Source organism: Aethalodelphis obliquidens, unplaced genomic scaffold (genome assembly GCF_003676395.1).
Source record: "Aethalodelphis obliquidens isolate GAN/ISIS:26980383/991018 unplaced genomic scaffold, ASM367639v1 scaffold15, whole genome shotgun sequence".
Taxonomy (NCBI): Eukaryota; Metazoa; Chordata; class Mammalia; order Artiodactyla; family Delphinidae; genus Aethalodelphis; species Aethalodelphis obliquidens.
Window position 1 is genome coordinate 4,740,069 of NW_020837959.1, and position 22,712 is coordinate 4,762,780.

Below are 22,712 nucleotides of genomic sequence, written 5' to 3' on the forward strand. Positions count from 1 at the left end.
TTTTTTTTTTTTTTTTGCGGTACGCGGGCCTCTCACTGCTGTGGCCTCTCCCGTTGCGGAGCACAGGCTCCGGACGCGCAGGCCCAGCGGCCATGGCTCACGGGCCTAGCCGCTCCGTGGCATGTGGGATCTTCCCAGACCGGGGCACGAACCTGTTTCCCCTGCATCGGCAGGCGGACTCTCAACCACTGCGCCACCAGGGAAGCCCTCCCTTTCTTTTTTTCTCTCTCCCTTCCTTCCTTCCTTCCTTCTTTCCTTTCTTTCTTTCTTTCTTTCTTTCTTTCTGTCGTCACCTGTGCACATTTTCCTTTTCTTGCATCTTTGTTTTCTTGTAGGAAACAAGGGGCCCAAGGAACCTGGCTTCTCAGAATATTCATTTGTGCCGTCTTGCCTCTGAGAGATACATACTTCAAAACCTCATTTTTGTTATTCTTCATATTTTCTCAGTTTCTCAGTCTAATCTTTTCTCATCTTAATATTTTCTCAGTTTACTATATATGTATGTGTCTTTATATATTTAAAAAATGTAATCAGCAGAAAACCAGTAGATATCAAAACTATTGAACAAATATATGCTTTTGTTATTATAAAAGAACAGATGTTCTATGTCTCTCAAATAAGAGTCATAAGTGAGTGTTAAATCCTATTATTTCCCCCACTCCAAAAAAGAATAATCATATCTCTTTTACTTTAAACTTCTTTGTCAGTTCACATCTGACAAATAAAGACAGTTAATCATTCTAGTCAATATTCTTTTTGTTAAGTCCAATGTCAACTCTAACACATTGAGACAGCTTTCTTGTTATAAATGATTCTATAATATTGGCTTTTCCTTAGAGTCGGAGTACTACCAACTTAAGTTTTGGCATTATCTTTGAGTAAAAATATTTTGATGAAAATCACAACTACTTTTGTTCACATTTAATGTTTCAAAAACGGGTGATCAAATTAGGAAAATAATTTTCCCCTAACTCATTTTAAAAAAGCGTATTTTTGAAGTCCGGGTCTATTTATGAGGTGTTTTCATGCCTTGAAGCCATTAACGTGTGTCCGTGTAGGCAGGACACAGACATTGGGATAGCTTTGTACGTATTCTGTGATTACACAGAAAGTCTGTTTTTCTTTTTAGGAAGAAAAGCAGGAAATGTTGTTTGTACTCTAAGTACATTCGTGGATGGATCAAAGCACTAGCAAAACTGTCTCTTCAATTACAAGTCATGGCTTGAGATTCTGCAGCCGTGGACTTATTTACGTAGTTTCCTGTTTTTAAGGATATTTCCTTCGCAGAGTCATAGTTACTAAAGATTGCCAAATTAAAAAAAGACTGGGTAATCTACTAAAACATGACACTGATTTACAGTATGTGATCCTCACCATGTCACTTCACAGAGAAAAATAACACAAATAAATAGAAATAGAACATAATAGGTAATGTTCTTAACGAGGACCATACAGTTTTCTTCTTGGGCAACAATGCTGAACTAGCTAGCGCTCAGCATGCAGTCACGGAAACATCCACGAGAGATCCAGTTTTTCACGTCCTCCTGTAATGTAGATTCATAAGACACACTTAAACGCATTTCTCTGAATCCTTGAAATTCATCTCATGAAATCCCATAAACACTCTTCCCGTCTATGAGAGGAACCCAAGTGGAAGAATGAAAGCACTTAGCAACCATGGCTGGTTCACAGGAATGGAAGAGGAGTCAAGGTTCTTATTCCTTCCTCAGGTGACGTTTACTAGTTGCACTTGGTACAAGTCCCTGATACGTGGGAACTTATCAGAATAGAAAGAGGAACATGAGTCTTTCCGTCCCACCAGCACCCCCTGCCTTGAGCCCTACAATGTTCTGATGGTTTGTACAGATGCTAACAGCTACAGTCCTCTGGGAACTGACATGGTTTTCCTCCACGCCATCCTATAAAGTCTACATCAAGGCCACCCTAAAAGGCATCATCAGGAATGGGGTGGGAAATTAAATGATATATTTGGTCAGCAAATATTTTCTTTATCCATGAACTTTTTTTCTTTCCTATTTTCTTAGAATAAATTTTTCATAACTAAAAATATCACTGTAACCATTTTAGGAGAGATAACAATGAAAATGTGATATTTAACATCATGTGTTAGTTATGTTGAGACTGTATCCTCTCTGACTGCAGAAGACAGTCTCTGTTCTTTTAGTCCAATCCTAGAAAAATTTAGGACCCATCGCTGAGGAAGTTACCTGCTTAGCTTCTAGACACTTTGAATGCCTAATTTATCCCTCAATTTAGCCTATGGTCTTAAGAAATGAGTGAATTCTTTGTAGAACTTCTTTGCCATTTTAATGTGGGCCTTTGATTTTAATTTCATTGCGTATGATTTTCCATTTGTAAAACAATCTCTATTCTATCGAATGTGCACTTAGCTTTCTGTTCTGAACGACCTTTACATAGGCAGGTACTTGTGTGGCCCGTTCTTGAGAGTCTGTGTCACTTTTCTTCCTGATATGTGTACTTATATTTTACTATTGGGTTATATCCGTGTGTTAATATATTCAACGCATTAAGACAGTCTTTTACAACTCAGAGTATTACTTCATGATCCCTTGGTTCCTTCCCCTCATTAAACAAATACGTATTGTTCTCTGGGAGATAAGCAGAATGCTAGGTGTTTAGAGGAAGGATGGAGTAGTTAGATTTCAGTGTGATGTTAGACTGAAAATTCATCATGTGGACCTGATACATTTGCCACCACTCCTTTCAAAAAAAAAAAAACTAATCTATTTCAAATGTATACCTTAATTACTTAAAATTTGCCCTTGCTTAAAAAAGATACTATAAAGATTTTAAATATAAGTCATTCTTTCTGCAGATGGTCATATGATTTGGAAATTTGTTTCTAGATTTCTGAGACTGACTCCTCGTTTTATATTGTTTTACCAGCCCAATGATAAAATAATCCTAGAAAATTATCAAAATCTCTACACGTCACTTATGTTATTTTTACCTTTAAAAAAGTGGATACAATTTGGATACTAATGCTAATTTTATATTTTTTGTAAGTTATTTCTAAATAAATCCTAGGTTATATGCATGTGAAACCACTATTGCAGCAAATAAAAAATGAAGGACTATTAAAGGTGAAATGCTAATTTCAAAAACTATTTTTTGCAACTCTCAGGATTTACATGATGGCAAAAAATGGTCCTGGTGATGAGTAAACCATTGCATTTGAGTGCGGGTGTGACTTCTGGTTCAAGGTGGCAAGCTGAAGCAGGCTTTTATTTCCCACCTGTCTCGAACTCTTATTGAAATTGAAGTAAAAACTACAAAATGGGATACATTCATAGAAGCTATAGAACCTAGAAAATGGGACACAGGGAGAACAGAGACTGTTTTAAAAAATATACAGAGGACTTCCCTGGTGGCGCAGTGGTTAAGAATCCGCCTGCCAATGCAGGGGACATGGGTTCGAGCCCTGGTCCAGGAAGACCCCACATGCTGCGGAGCAGCTAAGCCCGTGTGCCACAACCACTGAGCCTGCGCTCTAGAGCCTGCGAGCCACAACTACTGAGCCCTCGCGCCACAACTACTGAAGCCTGCGCGCCACAACTACTGAAGCCCGCACGCCTAGAGCCCGTGCTCCACAACAAGAGAAGCCACCACAATGAGAAGCCCCGCGAGGAAGAGTAGCCCCTGCTCGCCACAACTAGAGAAAGCCCGCACAGCAAAGAAGACCCAACACAGCCAAAAATAATTTAAAATTTTTTTTAAATAAACAATGTACAGAAGAGAAAAGGCAAATGCAGGACTCTAGAATGCAACCAGAACTGTGAGAGCCTTCAGAGCAGGCTCTGAATAAAGACCACAGCAGACGTGGGAACTGTTCTTCCAATAGGACCCTTTGATGATCATGGATTGTTTTGGGAACATAGAGAAAGCAGAACAAAAAGACCAGAAATTCTCTGATGGATTAAAGGCTCTGAGCAGACATCTGAGCCGACAGATCATCCCCATTCCTGTCTATGCAGTGTGGTGTCTGCCCACAAAATCCAGGGATCGACTTTCTAGACATTGAATGAGCTCCCTGGGTGGATGTGAGGAAGCCTTCTTAGTAATGACTTTTGGGGTGTTAGGAGGGGAGCTGCGATTCATCCACTTCATCTCCATTCACTCACCCTGAGGAGACTTCTGCCTCTTGGAGAGACTTGACAACTGAAGGTGACAAGAGAGTAAAACATGTGGAAGGGCCAGGACAACCCCATATGAGCTTTTTGGATAAAACAAAACAAAAAGAGTATAAAGGTGGAAGTGGGGAAAGGAATTGATTATCAAAGCAATGTGAGAAGGAATTTCTCCAGAGTGGAAGAAAACCATGGTCAGATTGAAAGGGACCAGCAGAAGAAGCTATGAAGAAACCACGTGTAGACATATTTTCTTGAAATTTTAGAAAACAACAAATATATGAACTATCCGAAGAGGTTTCACTGAGGGTAACAAACCCAAGCCTTCAGTGAAATGAGAAGGATATTAACGTCTGTGTCATAGCCAAGATTTTAGCCCTATGATCTTCTTTCTTGATATGCCCGTGAATACGGTACATCACATGGCTCAAAGGACTTTGCACATGGAATTAAGACAGCTAGTCAGCTGATCTTAAAATAGGGAGATTATCCTGGATTATGTAGGTCCACCCAATGTAATCACGGAATACAAAAGTATCAGCCAGAAAGATGAGGCAGAAGGAGAAATCACAGAAATGGAAGGTGTAGGAGGGACTCAACCCACTGTTGTTAGATTTCAAGATGGAGAAAAGGGCCGTGAGCCAGGGATGCAGGTGGTCTCTGGAGGCTGAGAGTCTCCAGTTGGCAGCCAGCAAGAAAGCAGGGAGCTCAGTGCTACAGCCACATGAAACTGAATTCTGCCAGCCTCCTGACCCAGTTTGGATAATCAAGGCCAACACCTTGATTTCAGCCTGATAAAAAATTGTCACAGACATCATCTTGGCTTAAAATGGCATCCATGTATTACCTCACAGTTCTATAGGTTAGAGCCTGGGTTGGTTTTGACTTATGTCTCTACTTCACTTCGACACTAGCCAAAACCAGCCCAGGCTCTAACCTATACAACTGTGAGGTAATATACGGATGACATTTTAAGCCACTGTGATGTCTGTGACGGTTCTTTATAAATAGAAAGCGAATGCAGATTTCTGTACGTAGAAGTGGAGTGTTGCTGTAACAAATACCTAGAAATGTGCAGGTGGCTTTGGAACCAGGCAGTGGCCTAAGTTGGAAGACTTTTGAGGAGCATGATAGAAAAAGCCCAGATTGCCTTGAACAGGGTGTAGGAATATGGTCGTTAAAGCCTGCCGGGGAGGGCTCAGAAAGGAATGAGGAACATGTTCATGGAAATTGGAAACATCTTGACAGTATCAGAAAGCTTAGCAGAATTGCGTCCTGCAGTTATCTGGGAAGCAGAGATGCTAAGTCATGACGTTGGCTCTATGGCTGAGATTTCCAAGCAAATGTTGAAGGTGTGACCTGGCTTTTTCTTGCTACTCATAATAAAATGCATAAGGAGAGAGATACACTGAGAGAAGAATTATTCAACAATAGAACCCAGGATTTGATGATTTGGGAAAATCTCAGTCTACCAAGATGGCAAAAGGTAAAACAAATTGCTGTCAGGAAAGCATACGCTAGAGAAAACCAAACGAGACTGCTGAGGGTATGGCTGTACAACCATTCTAAGACCTCACAAAGTTTGGAAGGTCAGAGTATTAAGTTATACAAAAGGCTTTTGAAGAGATTAAGGGTGGGACTCATGGATTCCCCTCAGCCCTTTGAGCAGTAGCCAAAAGTAGAGGAGGGATTATCTAAGGAGGATTTGTGGGGGAGCTTCTTGTCTAACGGGGTAAACCCTTGTGACATAGACAGGAGTCTCACAAAGTTATGGAGAGGTTTACATTAGCAAAAACACTGCCAGCTTGGACGGAAAGGGACCGTCCAAGGGAGGCTGTTGGATCCTCAAAATTCTACTGGCGGAAACTTGCTAGTGAAACTACTCAGCTGCACACAGATGCAACTTTTTATAAGAAAGGAAAGATGAGTCAGAGGACGGAGATGTGAGCCCAGAGGGTGGAGCTGAGAATTGCAGAGGATCATTCACAGGCCTGGAAACTTGATGGAGTTTGTGCAGCTAGATTTCAGAGTTGATTTGGGTTGGTGACCACCTTTTCCTTCCACCTTCTCCCTTTTTGAAGCAGAATGTCTGCAATGATTAGTCTCTCACCGTCGTGTGTTGGGAGCAGATAACTTACTTTCTGGTTTCGCAGATGGAGAGGAATTTTATCCTGGGATGGAGTATGCTTAGAGTCACATCAATACCTAATTCAGGTCATATAGATCATGAAATTTGAGGATTTTGAACTGATGAGACTTAGGGGAGATTTGTGCACTTTGAGTTGTATTGGGTTGAGACTTGGGACCTTGGGATAAGGTGAAGAGTTTTTGCATGTGGCGTGGATGTGGGTCTTTGGGAGCCAGAGGGTGAAGTGTGTTAGACTGAATAATGGCTTCCCCCAAAAAAGATGCCCATGAACTAATGCCCAGAGCCTGTGAATGTGTTACATGGCAAAAGGGACTTTGCAGCTATGATTAAGGTTGTGGTTGTGAGATATGGAGCTTATCCTGGATCATCTAGGTGGGTCCCGTCTAATCACACAGGCTGTGAAAAGCACAGAAGGCAGAGTCAGTCATAAAGACACAGTGTGAGATTCAGGTAAGATGGGGCTGAAGGAGAGGTCATAGAGGTTAGAAGAATGAGAAAGACTCCACACTGTCACTGTTGGCTCTGAAGATGGAGGAGGATAAGCCCAGGGATGAGGATGGCCTCTAGAGGCTGAGAACAGTCCCATCCAACAGCAGGCAAGGACCTCAGTCCTAGAAGCATGGAGAACCAAACTCTGCCAGCAACCTGCAGGAGCCTAGAAGTGAATTCCCCCCTAGAGACCCTGAAAAGGACTTCAGCCCTGCCAGCATCTCGATCTTGGCCTTGCTAACACTGAGCAGGGAAACCAGCCAACGCTCCTAGACTGTGACCTACAGAAGTGTGAGTACATAACCGAGTGGTGTTTCAAGCTACTAATGTGTAGTAATTTGCTACAACATCGACAGGAAACAAATACAGTCATAATTTTCTCCCACAGCACTGGACCCTAGGACGCAATGAGCAATGCCTCCAAAGTTATCAGAAGAAGAGATTGTGAGCCTGGGATCCTATACCCAGGCAAAATGTCTTTCAAATAGGAGAATGAAGCCTGTTTCAATTAAATGTGTATGTTCTTGAAAGTTTACCTTCTACCTATCCCATGTGAAACATTACTTGTAGTTTTACTCTAGTAGAACAAAAGAGGATTACAAGAAAGAGGGTAATGTAGGCTCTCAATATTCGTGGTGGAGTAAAATAAATCATAAGATAATATCTGTGCATCGAAAATAACCTGTTCATATTAGAACACTGAAATTGTTATGATTATGAAATGGATTTAGTGACATAGGGATGAAGATATAATATTTTTCCTGATTATATGAAGAATGAAAGACAACTAGAATCTCAGAAAAAATGTGCAAGAGAAGCGTGAGTCAAATATAAAGCTATCTAAAATTTTTATGAATTGATAAAATATCAAAAGTAATCATCTATTTTGCCTGATATCTTAAATTCTTTGAATGATGTTACTGTAATGAAATGGCATTACATGAACTCTAAGAATTTTTTTCTTTCACTTTCAATTTTCAAAATTAACATACAGAATGAAAACATGGAAGAAGATGTAACCATAGTTTAGAACAAAAGCAATGGCCAAATATGAGATTAATGGGACAGGAGAGAACTATACATGAATCTACTAGACATGAATAGTAGACATGAGTGGACATGTCTACTGAGTAGACATGAATCTACTCAGCTTTGTCAGTTGAGAATAGATATGATCTAAAATCACTGGATTAAGAAATAGACATAGGAACACACTGTACAGAATTATGAAGGTACTCACTCCCAACATAAAAACAAACAAAAGGCAAAACAAAACCCAACAAAAGTCATAGTGGATCCTGCACGCCTACCCTCCACACCCTGCCAATGACCTCACCTTAACTTGATTAAGTCTCTTAAAACCTTATTTCCAAATAAGGTCACCTTTTGAGGTACTAGGATTTAGGTCTTTCAGATACATTTGGAGGGCAAATCTGTTCAACTTTTAACACAGAGAAAATGAAATATGGAACCTAATAAAATATACTTCACATAAAAGAAGGAAGACAGAGTTTGAGAGACAGAATGATAGCATATATTTAAGAAAAGTTACTACAAGGGTAATTTTAGGCAGCATCTGTTCTCAATAAAATTCAAGGACATATAGACCCTTTAAAACAAGGGGAGAAACGTGGAAAGGAAATTTGGCTGGGAAGCAGGCAAACATAACAATTAATTTAGATTAATATATATAATACGTATATGTATATATATATATATATTGCAGGGCAACAGAAAACAATTGCAAATATGTTGTACACTTATAGTATCAACCATATAGAGATTGAAGTAAGCAAAGTGGAGGATAAGCTTGAAGAAAACAGAGGCAAAGTCCAAGGTGGAGACCAAGACTATAAAAATGATGAGAGGGAATGTGATAAGTTGAAAACACATAATACACGGTGAAAATAAAGAAATAACAACCAAACGAAGACTGGGAAATATCTTTCCTGAGCTTAGAGACACTCTTACTGGCAGATTAAAGTGGTTCTTCCCATTCTGGCAAAATTAAGGAAATTAGATCAAATTCCAAACATTCTTGAATTTTGAGAATGGAGGAAATAGCCTACAAGCTCCAAGGTGGAAAATATCATATTTGAGCAGAAAGAAAAACACTGACTTCACGTTGTTCTTTCAGAGAGTGAACCTACATGCACGGCTATGTTTGTTCTGTGGGAATCTCTCGCTGGTGTGGCTGATGAGACCAGCATAAACCAGTCCAATGTCAAGTCGATCTGCATCCCCAGGAGCATGTCACTGGAACCCAGCAATTCCAGTCAGTCCCCTATGACATTGAATTAAGAGAAAAAAACAATGAAGTCCTATCTCCATGAAAAAGCCCAAAGATAAATGAGGGAGAGCTGTGCAGCAGGAAACAGAGATGATTCCAGTGCTATAGGGAGCACCCCTACTTCTGATGGCCATGCTGTTTCTTAATTTAGTTCTTCATGTTCCCTTGTGTGCTCTCAGTCTTGTATCTCATAGAATAGGCTTGAAGTTTTCACATATTTCTCCCCTTAGCTGCTCTTCATTTTGTTTCGTTTTGTTGCCTAAATTAGCTCCAGTGAGTTTCTATTAATTGCAACCAAATAATCCGTGAATAAGGTACATATAAAACAATATGCAAATGTTATTAATCATTACTGGGAGGGAAGATATAAAAATGTTAGTAATTTGACAATAAATAAGTTTCAAACATCTGATTATATAGCCCCCCCCAAATGATGAGGGATTAGAAGTTGGAGGAAGGAAAATTTAGATAAACTTCCTCATCAACGACCCTAATAATTAGACAAATTTGCCCAAGTGTGTGTGATTTTTTAAAAATGTAATTCTAGGAGAATGAATAACTGCACATATTTAACAAATTATGAAAAGATATGCACTTAAGTTCACACAGCAAATGATAGACAACAGAGGGAATGGTAAAGACACATTTTTAAATGTTTGGAAACGTTATTATATGAGGATGAAGACAAGACCAAGCACTACAGATCCGACAGTAAGGGGAACTGGATGGAACCCTCCTTTCCAATCATTGTGAAACTCTTAGATGTAGAACACAGTGCAGAGAAAAATATAAAAAGATCAAGAAAAATTAAAATAATGGACAATGATATATCAAAGATGCTAAAATGAACGGAGATAACGTTAAATCACTTCCTTTGTTCATCTATAGGAAGCGACTCATCCTTTCAAGTCTGATCATGAGATGGCTGCAATTCAGTCATATCTTCAGGCTCCACTTCTAATTCCAGTTCTCTTGCTCTTTCTACCACCTCTGTAGTTACATCCTGCACTGAAGTCTTGAACCCCTGAAAGGCATCCATGAGAGTTGGAATCAACTTCTTCCAAACTCCTGTTAATGTTGATACTTTGACTTCTTCCCGTGAATCAGGAATGTTCTTACTAGTGTCTCTAGTGGTGAATCCTTTCCAGAAGGTTTTCAATTGACTTTGCCCAGATCCCTCAGAGGAATCACTATCTATGGCATCTACCGCCTTACAAAATGAATTTTTTAAGTTATTACTTAAAAGTAATAACTTGAAAGTCAAAATTACTCCTTGATCCATGGGCTACAGAATGGATGTCATGTTAGCAGACATGGAAATGGCATTAATCTCACTGTCCATTTCCATCAGAGCTCTTGGGTGACCAGGTGCCTTGTCAATGAGCAGTAACATTTTGAAAGGAATCTTTTTCTGAGCAGTAGGTTGCAGTAGTGGGCTTAAAATATTCAGTAAACAGATGTACTGTCACCCAGGCTTTGTTGTTCCGTTAATAGCACGAGCAAAGTCGATTTAGCGTAATTCTTAAGGGTTTTAGAAATGGGAAATGAGCACTGGCTTCAATTCAAAGTCACCAGCTACTTTAGTGCCTAATAAGAGAGTCAGCCTGTCCTTTGACGCTTAAAGGCATTGACGTCTGTCTAGCTATGAAAGTCTAAATGGCATCTTCCTCCAGTATAAGGCTGTTTTATCTACATTGAAGATCTGTTTAGCGTAACTACCTTCATTAATTTTCTCAGCTACATCTTCTGGATACCTTGTTTCAGCCTCTACAGCAGTACCTGCTGCTTCACCTTGCACTTCTGTGTTATGGTGTTGGCTTCCTTCCTTAAACCGCATCAACCAACCTCTGCTGGCTTCCCAGTTTTCTTCTACAGCTTCCTCTCCTCTCTCAGCCGTCACAGAATTGAAGAGAGATGGGGCCTTGCTCTGGGTTAGGCTTTGCCTAATGTTGTGGGAATGTTGTGGCTGGTTTGATCTTCTATCCAGACCACTCAGACTTTCTCCGTATCAGCGCTAAGGCTGTCTCACTTTCTCATCATTCCTGTGTTCACTGGCGTAGACATTTAACTTCCTTCGAGAAGTTTTCCTTTGCATTCGCAATCTGACTGTCTTGCACAAAAGGTCTAGGTTTCAGCCTATCTCAGTTTTCAACATGCCTTCCTCACTAAGCTTCATCGTTTCTAGCTTTTGATATAAAGTGAGAGACACGTGACCCTTCCTTTCACTTGAACACTTAGAGGCCATTGTAGGGTTATTAATTGGCCTAATTTCAATATTGTTTTGTCTCAGGGAATAGGGAGGCCTGAGGGAGACGGGGAGAGACGGGGAATGGCCAGTCGGTGGAGCAAACACACCACATTTATTGATTAAGTTTGCCATCTTACGTGGATGCAGTTTGCGGCACCCCCAAAACAATTTTGGTAGTAACATCAAAGATCACCGATCACAGATCATCCTAACAAATATAATAAAGTGAAGAAGTTTGAAATACCGCAAGAATTACCAGTATGTGACACAGAGACACAAAGTGAGCAAATGAAAGAAAAAAGTGGCACCTTAGACTGGCTGGATAGAGTCACCACAAACTTTCAATTTGTAAAAAACACAATATCTGTGAAGCTCAATAAAGTGAAGTGCAGTAAAATGAGGTCTGACTGTATATGTGTGTCCGTGTTAATAAAAAGTTGAGGAAACAAATTCCAACAGTTTCTTCTTGTTTCTTTTTTCATCCTAATGAAATCAGGTTTGGGGTAATTTTCCCCCTTCTTTTTACTTTACTGTTTTCTAAACTTTTGCATTTGGAAAGATATTATAAAGCATATTACTAGTTCAAATATTTGAAAAATTAGCCTCATATTCCTGGATTTAAAGATGGCAAAATGTAAATTACTGAGATAACGAAGGGTTATATTTAAATAATGTGTTTATTTTAAGGATTTCCTTAGAATGTCTTTCCTGTACTTAGATGTTATTTATACTGACTATACTAGAATAATTGTTTTGAGCTGTAAAAAATAAGGCTTTTCTGTGAGTGGCTTAGACGAATTGAAAACAGAAAAAGAATTTGAATTAGATGTTCCTTAAAGCCCTTCCTAATAATAAATTCTGACTGTACTATTTATCCCAACTTCTAAGAGGAATAATTAATATTACGTGACATTTTACTACCTGCCAGGCACTGTTCTAGACAGTTTATGTGTATTATTTAATATCAGAAATAATGAGGTTGGTACTATAAGATAGAATAATTGCTACTACTATTATTTCAATGTCAAATAGGTAATGATTCATTAGAGATTGCAGATAGAACATTTTGTAGCAAACCGTAGAACAACATTTCATTAACTGAAAAAATTACTCTTTTCCTTTCCTAATCCCAAATCTCTTATATATTTGTGCAATGAGATTGTCTGAGAACTTTTTTCATTTGGTAATATGTCCTTACAGTTTCTTTGAAGGATGAGGAAGTGTTGGCTGCTATAGGTAGGCTCTCCTAGGAAGCATCTGTATCCAGACGGTTTACTAGAGAGAACTCAGAACTGTACCCGTGAGGGAGTTAGGGAACAAGGATTCAGCAGAGGGAAAAAAAATCCGAGGCTGGCTTGGCCCTTTGCAGATGCCCTGTGTCTTCAGTTTCTGGGGAGACACTGAGGCAGAATCCAGCCACAGGCAGCATTCCTGGCTGGAGGAGTGAGTCAGAGATCAGGACAAAGCAGACCGATGTAGGGAAAAGTGCAGTAAAGTTTCCTAGGCAGCCCCAAGAGAAGAGAAATCGTTATTAGGCATAAATCCAAAAGGACAGAAGAATGGATAAGGAGACAACAACCAAACCCTCTTAGAAACTAGAAAGAAAATCGGTGCACGTGAAAGGATTTGCTGACACCTAGAAAAGTGAATGCTAAAGCAGCAGAGAAGAAGCAAAGAGTCAACCAGATCTCCATCCAAGACTCCCTCCAGACACAGGAATTGACAGCATGAAATGCTTTGGAGGAGGTGACGACATAAGGGAGAGCAGGTGGAAGTCTGTATATGAGGCAGTCAGATCTCCATAACCCATGCCTCCCTCTCCAGAGAAAAGTGCTGGCATATTTCTTTGTGGGAGGGGAACTGTTTTTTGGAGATGGTTGGAGAAAGTTGTCGGACCGGGTGACAGACGTGAGGAGGGCTTCCCACGTAAAAAGTAAGAGACAAACAAAGGAGAAAAAAGCGATCTGGAGAAAACAGAATGCACACAGGGAGGAAATAAAACACGACAAATAAAAGTGCTGTAAAAATCTCAGAGTGATAAAAGAATATATTGCAACTGTGAAATGAGAACAGTCACTTCAAAAAAGAAATTCAGAGTATATAAAAGAGCTCTTGGAAATTAAAATGTGATTTTTTTAAAAAAAGAAAAACTCAGTAAAATTATTTCATGGTAAAGCTCACCAAATCCTCCAGAAAGCAGAGCCAGGGATGAAGTGATGAACAAGGAAGATGATAAGAATATTAAAGGACAGGTCCCAGAGGTTCAACAACTAAATATGGGAGTATCGCTCAAATAAAGGTGAAGGATAAGAATTTCTAAGCCAGAATTCCATCCTCAGGCAAACAATCAATTAAACGTGAGGTAAACATTTTTAGGCATACAGCTTCTCAGAAATTTACTCCCAAGAGTTTGTCCTTATGAAAATACTAGATACCCAGTCCACCAAAATGAGTAAAGAGGTGTAAGGAACAGGAGATAGGAAATCCACGGGAAAGAGGCAGCCAGCGTCCCTAAGAGGAAGGTTCATTGGAGTTTTCAGGCTGGAATCTATGCATTAGGCATAAAAGCCACCAGTCCAGATGGTAAAAGACTACAGGAGATAGTTCTTCAGGAAAACACAACTGATAGGAAAGAGCTGGCAAAGTATTGGGTGCTGAATTAGTAACTATGTAGAAAACTCTAAGAATTAGTAAGTATTAGTTCTAGGAGAAACAAAGTGGAATCAGAATGGAAAATGAAAGTTTACTGCACGTCTGAGTTGAGAATTGTTTTTACAGCATTCCAATAAAGGAACACCGAGTATTAAACTTACTACCATAGAGGAAGGGGGTCACCTATGGGCTGGAGAAGGTGCAGAATGAATGTTTTATCCTCACAGGTCCTGGGGCGGGCTTGGGGGCGGGGAGGAATCTACTAGTGATAGTGATAAAAAATGAAAAATCACAAAAAGTATAAAACAGGTCATTTCCAGAAATGGAGCCAATACAGAAACAAATTAAAAAGTGCAGTATTTGCCTCTGAGAAGGAAGAATTTGGGATGGAGGAGGTGGAGGCATTTTTTCTTATAAAATATCTTGTAGAATGATTTGATTACTAATATGCATGTGTAACTCTGAATAAAGATTCTTACTAAAAAGATGGACAATGTAAAAAGAAAGAGTATTATTGTTTTTACTCCAAAAGAAGAGTACATTGATTGACCTGACAAATTGCCTTATTTTTTCTGAGATGACTTTAGGTCTAAATCAGTCGCCTGGCTTCTGAGCAACTTCGGAAGAGCTTCTTATCTGGACGACATTGTTAAAGATATTCCGACTGTTACCATTCTAAAATGTTGACCTAAATGACCTTTAGATTTCTATTGTTATAATCTTAACTATAAACTCTCTTCTTTGTAGAATATAATTTTGGAAGACGTATACTTCAATAAATGATTAGTCTACCCGTGAGGTATCTTATTTGAAAAAAGAATAAAATACATAAAATAAAAATGTCGGAGCTGCAGACCTCATTAATTCAGTTTTTTTTCCATATTCTACCTAGGCGAAGGTGAAGTTTACCTTTGAATGCCTAAGAAGAAATGAATATTGTAAGCATCATTATAAGGATACCTTGGTCATTTTTTTAAAGAAACTGAAGATTGCAGAGTGTATATTATTTAATAGTCTCTTTATTGAATAAATATATATTGAGCTTATTCATGTAACAAATCTCGTTAAGTACCTATTTTATTCAGGCATTCTGCAACATATTGGGAACACGAGGCTGATACTATATAGTTCTTGCTCTTATGGTGACACATAAGTAAGGAAATTGACATGAAAATGAGCAATTGTGATTAAAAGAAAAAATAATAATTGCTCTATTGAAGAGTTACACAAAATGCACTAGGAGCCCAGGACTATGAATACAGGCTTCACAAAGGGAATTCTATGTGAGCTGAGCCTGAAGGAGAAATGAGAGTTAGTTCTATGAATTGATGGAGAAAATTCCAGAAAGAAAGCTTGAGCTGTGGTCCATATGTGGGTGGAAGTGTCACGTGTTCTGAGATCAACCAAGAGTTGAGGATGTCTGGAGCACTGAGCAGTGAGTCTGGAGAGAGAGGAAAGGAGACTAGATTTCATGAGTAAGGTCGAGCCAATGAGGCGCTATTAATAGTGATTATAATTCACAGTAGTCAAATTTTTCAAGTTACTTCTCTGCGCCAGGCACTGAGCCAAGTACTTTACATACGACATCGTATTTAATCCTAACAACTACTCTATCGTCATTTTTAAGCTTTTCAAGCTTGAGAGTAACAGAATAAAATTTGTGTAGAAACTTCATGCTAAATCTCATGAAAAAATGTTTCAGTCAAGTTAAAAAAAAAAGGATACAAAATGGCTTAAGCGACCACGTAAAAATTTTATAATCTAGCAAGAAACGAGATTGGAAGGTTTAGATAGCCAGTTGTTTTATTCTTTTTCATCACTTCGAAAGTCTCCACTTATCAATTTAAAAATAAGAACAATGTGTGTTTTTAGAGGAAGAAGGGAAAAGAGAAGGGAGAAAGAGGAGAGATTCTGTGGTGAGGGAAGGGAAAAAAGGAAGAGAGAATAAGAGAGAGCGAGAGAGTGAGCTAGACCCACAATCACTAAAAAGTGATGCTGGAGGATGGGAAAGGGAGAAGGATGAGGCAGAGACTCCTCCCCCAGTGGTCCAGAAAATAAAAATAAAAAATAAAAAAATAAAAATAAAAAGACAATACAGGCTTCAATGTAGGCAGTCATCAATAGAATAGCAAATGGAAGAATAAGAGAAGTATTTACAAATGGAAATGGTCATGGTTTGGGTGTGTAGATGTTAAGCCCATTCAGCCATAAAGGGAGATCTGAGCCTTGGTGAGGTTCCTGAGAGGAGGTGATTAGTAACATGGTTCCTGTAGCTCTGGTATTATGATTGGTTGGTGGTTTCATAAATAAAATATGCTAACTCATAACTAGTGGGTGTCACTTTACACATCGCACTAATTAATCACATTCCTGTTAAAGAGAAAATGGTGGTTGAATGTTCCTGGTCACCAAGTTGATCCAGAACCTTAGGTTCTGGTTTTCACCTAGTGAAACCTTTTACCCTGTATTCCTCACGACCCAGAACTTTCATGGATGACCACCAAGAGTGCAGTAAGAGCAGTGAGGAACCTAAAAGTACTGGCTTGAGAGCACGGTTGACCATTGACCCAGACTGTACGGACTTGACTCTCCTTTACAAAATGTTCCATTGCCGTAAGATGTCGTGGATCAGATGTTAAAGTACACGCTGCCGTCGGCTCTGAGCGCCTTCCTACCCATCCTCCTCTCGCCTGTTAACCTTGCCCTTTCTTCACCCCCCAGGGCTCTACGAAACCTTTCTAACCAATGATGAACCAGAATGCTGTGACGTCAGGAGAGAGGCAAAATCCAACACCCCCTCCAAGGGGACGGTGGACAGAGGCGGCTCCTGTCCCAGGACGTCGCTGCCAGCTTCAGCAGCGCCCAGGCTGGGCCCCGGCAGACTCAGACTGTGTGTCCTCATGCTGATGCTCCTTCACACAGTTCTCACGGCCTCGGCGGCGCAGAACGCCACGGCGCTGGGCGTCGGGGGCGTCCACGCACTTGACGAGCGCTCGGCCAGCAAGGAGTAGGGATGCTGGACCCTGGAGCGTGCCTGCCGCCCTGGCCACCGGCGTCACGGCCTGGGTGCTCCGACCGCGCATCACTTTGTGCAGGGCCTGGAGGGCAAAACTGGAAAAGAGGGGCCTGAATCCAAACAAGGACACACACACACAGCTTTTTATGGACTAAAAGGCTGGAAAGTGACTTCAGTTTCTCACACCATTTTATACACTGTGTTTTAATGTTTGGAGGTTTTCTTTGCTTTCCTTTTGATTTGGGTTTATCTGTTTGTTTTGTTTTTGCACTTGTTAATACAGGATTTATTTGGGGGGATGGTTTCTCAGAGGTAAACTAAGTCTTTTCACTGTCGCTCTCTCTATATATATTTCTAGTCATTGTGTGTGCTCCTCAGATAGTTCTGTCTCATGTCCTGTCAGTTTCTATTAGCGGAATGACGGCTATGACCTCGCGGTATAGCAAACAACAACACACACACAAAAAAAATCATAAAAAAATAAAAAAGACAAAAAAAAGAAAACAACAAAAAAATAAAAATAAAAAAACTCCCTGACTCTCCCTCCTGCCTCTGGAACCCACACCCCTCCCGGCCTGCCCGCCCCGGGCCTTCCCCGCCCACAGCAGATGACATCCGCTTGCTTCTGTCCTTGTCGCAGCTGCCGTGAGTGGGCGCAGTGCACGCTCCGCTGGGCCCCTGAGCCGCTGCTGCACAAACCTGCAACGGAGCAGAACCAGGGGGGCCCTTTCTAGCTGAACAAACAAGTGCTCTCCATAACAGGTGGGGTCAGACAGTTAGCACATCTTTACGTTGAAAATAAAACAAAAGCAAAGAAAACTACCGTGAACTCAGTTGGTCCAGCTCCCCCTTCCAAGGGCCCAGGCCTTCCTCACTGGTCGGGTGGCTGGAAGCAGCCACCCAGAATGGGGGTGTGAGGAGGTAGGGAGTCCTGCCCTGAAGCCGCAGGTGGCTGGGCTTTCGCTGGGATTTCAGTTCTGTTGCAGGACTACACGAGCACCTTTTGGCCATTGTTACAGGAACAGGATTCTGAGGACCCAAATCTGGACTTCTTTTTCCTCCTTTACCATTGTGGAGGGCTAGCAGACGTGCTCAGACACCTGCAGCATACAGAATCTAGACCATTTCACCCCAGTATTTCTCCCACATACAGTTTTTAATTACTCCAGGTATAAAGTGTATGCAATTCTGCATTATCAAAAAGAACTTTTCAAACACTAGGTTAGCCATTTTCATTCAAGTACAGAAACGTTACCACTCTCACATGCTCTAGATAGTTGAAGACAAGAGGAGAAATCGGATCGCTCTGTTTGTATTTTTTCTTTTTGTGGGAACATTTTACCTGCTGAGTGTCTATGAATTTGCTTTCTAAAAAAAAAAAAAAAAAAAAAAAAAAGGCTTTTATGAGTTTACAGTAGAATCAGTGGAAGGAAGAGTTAATAAGGGCTGTTTTTAAAACAAACAATCAAAACAAATAATTTTAAAAGAACCACTTCACATTCTTTACTATTCTCTAACTACACTCGGGAACTGCATTTCAGGGATGATTGCTGTATAGCTGGCAGATGAAGGAAAACCATGGAAAAGGTCCTCTTAGCGAACAAAATTTAGTTCTTAACTTTCTAGCTATGAAATTCCCCCAGGCATTTGTTTTTGTTGAAACAAAACTTTAATCTCTGCATCATACCTAACTCTGCGACACGCGTTACAGTTATGCATATTTTGTTTTGAATAAAAAAATAAAAAAACTGTTTTGTTCCAGTCTGTTAAGAATATTCAAAATAATAAAGGTATTGCTTAGTAAAATTGCTAGAATTGTTTAGCAGTACATGCACAAATATTTTACTAGATTCTTTGTTTTAATAGTGTTTTGTTGAGACTGAAAATCCTAAAATGGTCTGCGCAAATACAAAAAAAAAAAAAAAACACCAAAAATGCAAAATTCTCCAGTTTTTGTTCCTTTTTTGAAATTTGTTTTCTATTCAAATGCAAACACACATTCACACGTGCACACACACAGGCACAGCATTTGTAATTGATGGAAATAATGGTACTATTTCTGGCGCCTATTAACTGCATTGAGTTTTGCGAGACTTATAGAAGTGAGTTTTGGTAAAGCCTAATGAGTGGGGGATTCCAGATTTCAGTGGAGTTGGGGGTGGGATGAGAAGGGTTAGGGAGCAATGACTGGAGGGGGAGGGGGGTGATGACTCATGGGGAAGAACGTATCAGATGAGCTCTTTTTCCACTGACCACCTCTTAACGACTTTAAGGTATATGACCACAACAAAGTTTGTCGTGACCTTCATCTACCTCTGCCCGGCAAACACCATCCCACTATCTGTTTCTTCAGTGTTCCTTGTGCTTCTGTTCATGCCAGAGGCATTTCCATTCTTTCAGGAAAACAACACAACAGAAGATGCAAGTTGCACCCACTCTTACTGGGATGACAAGAAGTTACTATTTCTAGACACAGGGCAAAGTGATGACAGATAGCATCCCTTAACAATGGGGTTTCATTTTCTATTAATATGTTTTTGCAACTGATTAAGATTCTTTTCCGGAATAAGGGGACTGGATGGTTCCATCTGCCCATGTTTTAGCTTTAGTTTGGGGAGAATGGTGGCCAAAAAAGGTAAACCCAAACCACCACTACTTTACATGGGAGGTAAGCCCTCCAAAAGACAAGTTCAAGAACTGGGAAAAACCATGCAGTATTGTAAATACGGAATTCTCGCTTAGCTGAGGAAGAGATGGTGGGGTGGGAAGGGAAATGGCCAAGTCAGCCGGAGTTGGAATCAACTGTAATTCTGGTCAGATTTTTTTCTTGCCACATTTACTCTGACGTGAGAAGGGTCTCCGTGCCTAGTATTTATGATGGTAAATGTGTAACCATTTGCCTATGACATTTCCACGGACACAGTGAACTAAAGCAGCTATTCCTGCGATTGGCTAAAGAATCCAAATAGGCAATGACTCCTTCACGAAGAAAAGAAACAACCACTGATGACTTGTGATGCAGCCAGTTGGTGATCCACATCTCACTACATCCGTGGATGCTTTGCAGTGGTTTTCCTACTTGAGAACATGCTTGACGTTCTGCACAGAAAATATTCCCACCTTGCACCTTTGTAATCATCGTCTTATTCTATTTTCCTCGTGGTGGATATCCACTGCATACTAGCTAATGAATTATGATATTAAAACAATTATTTCTGAAAACAAGTTGAAAATCAAGAAAATAATATGCTTCACAAATGTATGAAACAGACTTCTCCATATTTATTGTTGTCTTTTTTTCTGCAATAGAGAAATCCCAGTTTGAAGAATATGTTGATATTGCAAAACCAAATGTCAACTAACATAAGTGGAGTTATATATTACTCCTTATTGCATTGATGTTTGGTGGTACATTATATGGACTTCTCCTTCATTAAAAAGATAGTATTGTTCCCCTCACCCACAAATAGTAAGCAAAAGTTGTTCTTTTAAGTGACACCATGATAAAAAAAAAAAAAAAGCAATTTAATTCCTTGCCGATGAATTGGTACTGTTAATTACTAGGACCTGTAGTCATTAAAATAAAAGAAGGTAGGAACACAGCAAGGAAAAAAGCAGACAAGAAGGAAGGAAGGAAGGAAGGGAGGGAGGAAGGGAGGAAGGGAGGGAGGGAGGGAGGGAGGGAGGGAGGGAAGGAAAACAAAAATGGATTTTTGCATGAATGAATAAAAACCTCATTTTTACCGGAAAAAAATAAATAAATGAAAGATGTAGTTGGGTGTCAGATCCATATGCCAAATGCCTGAATTGGGAGATGACATTTGGTATCTGGACAACATTAAAATATTGATCAGTCCCAGGCATTGTTTTAGTTCTTTCTTAGTAACAGCCAAATTTACAGTGTTATTGCAACTGGAAGCATACGATCTGCAAAGAAATGAAAACTGCATCTTATTTTCACTATAACTGCAGATGGGTATTTGACTATATATGCATCCATGTGTGTATATAGGGAGAAAGGATTATATATCTCTGGCATATTTTTATAGTGAGATATATATACATAGAGAGAGAGAGAGAACAAGAGGGTACCTCTGGTTCCTTAAGCAAAAACACCACAGTAAATTTAAATTTATTCTGTATGAATATATGTCTATGCTGAGTTGATATCTCTTTTGTCTTAAATTAGTACTACAATTTCCATGCAATGAAATCACAGTGAAAAAAACTAGGAAGGCTGAGAAGTTATTGATTAAGTCTAAGTAAATTAAGTCTCAGTAAATTAATGGGTTAAGCAGGGCTCCTGATTAACCTTCTTATTTCACTAATTCTTATCTCTCTTCCCCTTCCATCCACCTCTCACCCACCTAATAGATATGTGAGTGTCTTACGCACTCCGTATTTCCAGCTATAACAGCTTCAAACACTTTCACCCTTAAAACTTTAGTTGGACGTCAGACTCTGGACATTGATCTGTGGATATAGGCTGTTGACCTACAGATATAGAAACAGTGACTGTCTCTCCTTAAACCCCCAGCTCACTGCAACACTGGCTGCTGCAAGATTCCAGTTGTCTGAGTGCTGGCTGACGAGGAAGTCACTGGCTTTGAAAAGCAAATTTCAACTTATGTCCATTTCCCATTGGCCATTTCACTGCAAAATAGATGACATACTAAGACGGGAAAATCAAAGCAAAAATTAAAATTCTATATGGACATTAGATAAACTCTGAATTGGGGAGTTCCCTGGCGGTCTAGTTGTTAGGATTTGGAGGTTTCACTGCCGTGGCCCGGGTCCAATCCAGCAAGCATGTGGCTGGCCGGGGCGGGGGCAGAGGGGACGACCTGATTGTTCTTTTACTTCTTCTCTTTACCTTTTCTTCCTTTTCCCCCATGTGACTATAATTTCCATATCATAATAAGGACCTTAATGTTTGCACTGAAACAATATTTCCATTTTTGTTGATGATGTGTGATATATTAAAAATAGGGACAACTATATAAACTCATATGTTATTTTAAAATTCTTATTCTAAATTCACTCAAGTACAATTTTTGAGTAAATAAAAATATAGAGCCAAAGTAGTAATACCACCCAATTCTGAAAGACTAAGAATGATGTGAAAAATGCAGGTATGTGTTCAGTCTGTATGTGTTCCTAGGTCTGAAGTGGGTCTCTTGTAGACAGCATATATATGGATTTTGTTTTTGTATCATTCAGCCAGTCTATGTCTTTTGGTGGGAGCATTTCATCCATTTACTTTTAAGGTAGTTATCGATGTGTATGTTCCTATCACCATTTTCTTAGTTGTTTTCCGTTTGTTATTGTAGGTCTTTTCCTTCTCTTGTGTTTCCTGCCTAGAGAAATTCCTTTAGCATTTGTTGTAAAGTTGGTTTGGTGGTGCTGAATTCTCTTAGCTTTTGCTTGTCTGTAAAGGTTTTAATTTCTCTGTCAAATCTGAATGAGATCCTTGCTGGGTAGAGTAATCTTGGTTGTAGGTTTTTCCCTTTCATCACTTTAAATATGTCTTGCCGCTCCCTTCTGGCTTGCAGAGTTTCTGCTGAAAGATCAGCTGTTAATCTTATGGAGATTCCCTTGTGTGTTATTTGTTGTTTTTCCCTTGCTGCTTTTAATATTTTTTCTTCCTATTTAATTTTTGATCATTTGATTAATATATGTCTTGGCATGTTTCTCCTTGG

The 22,712-nt window shown here is 39.7% G+C and overlaps 1 protein-coding gene across 1 annotated transcript in view; it reads left to right on the top strand.

The window, feature by feature from the left end:
* NALF1 (NALCN channel auxiliary factor 1) overlaps nt 1-17,870 on the top strand; it is a 576,338-nt gene extending 558,468 nt beyond the window's left edge. Inside the window, exon 3 of the mRNA XM_027115855.1 lies at nt 16,719-17,870. Coding sequence (XP_026971656.1) covers nt 16,719-17,008 — 290 coding nt within the window. The 3' untranslated portion in view covers nt 17,009-17,870. The remainder of the gene's footprint in view (nt 1-16,718) is intronic.
* Nucleotides 17,871-22,712: the final 4,842 nt, after the last annotated feature.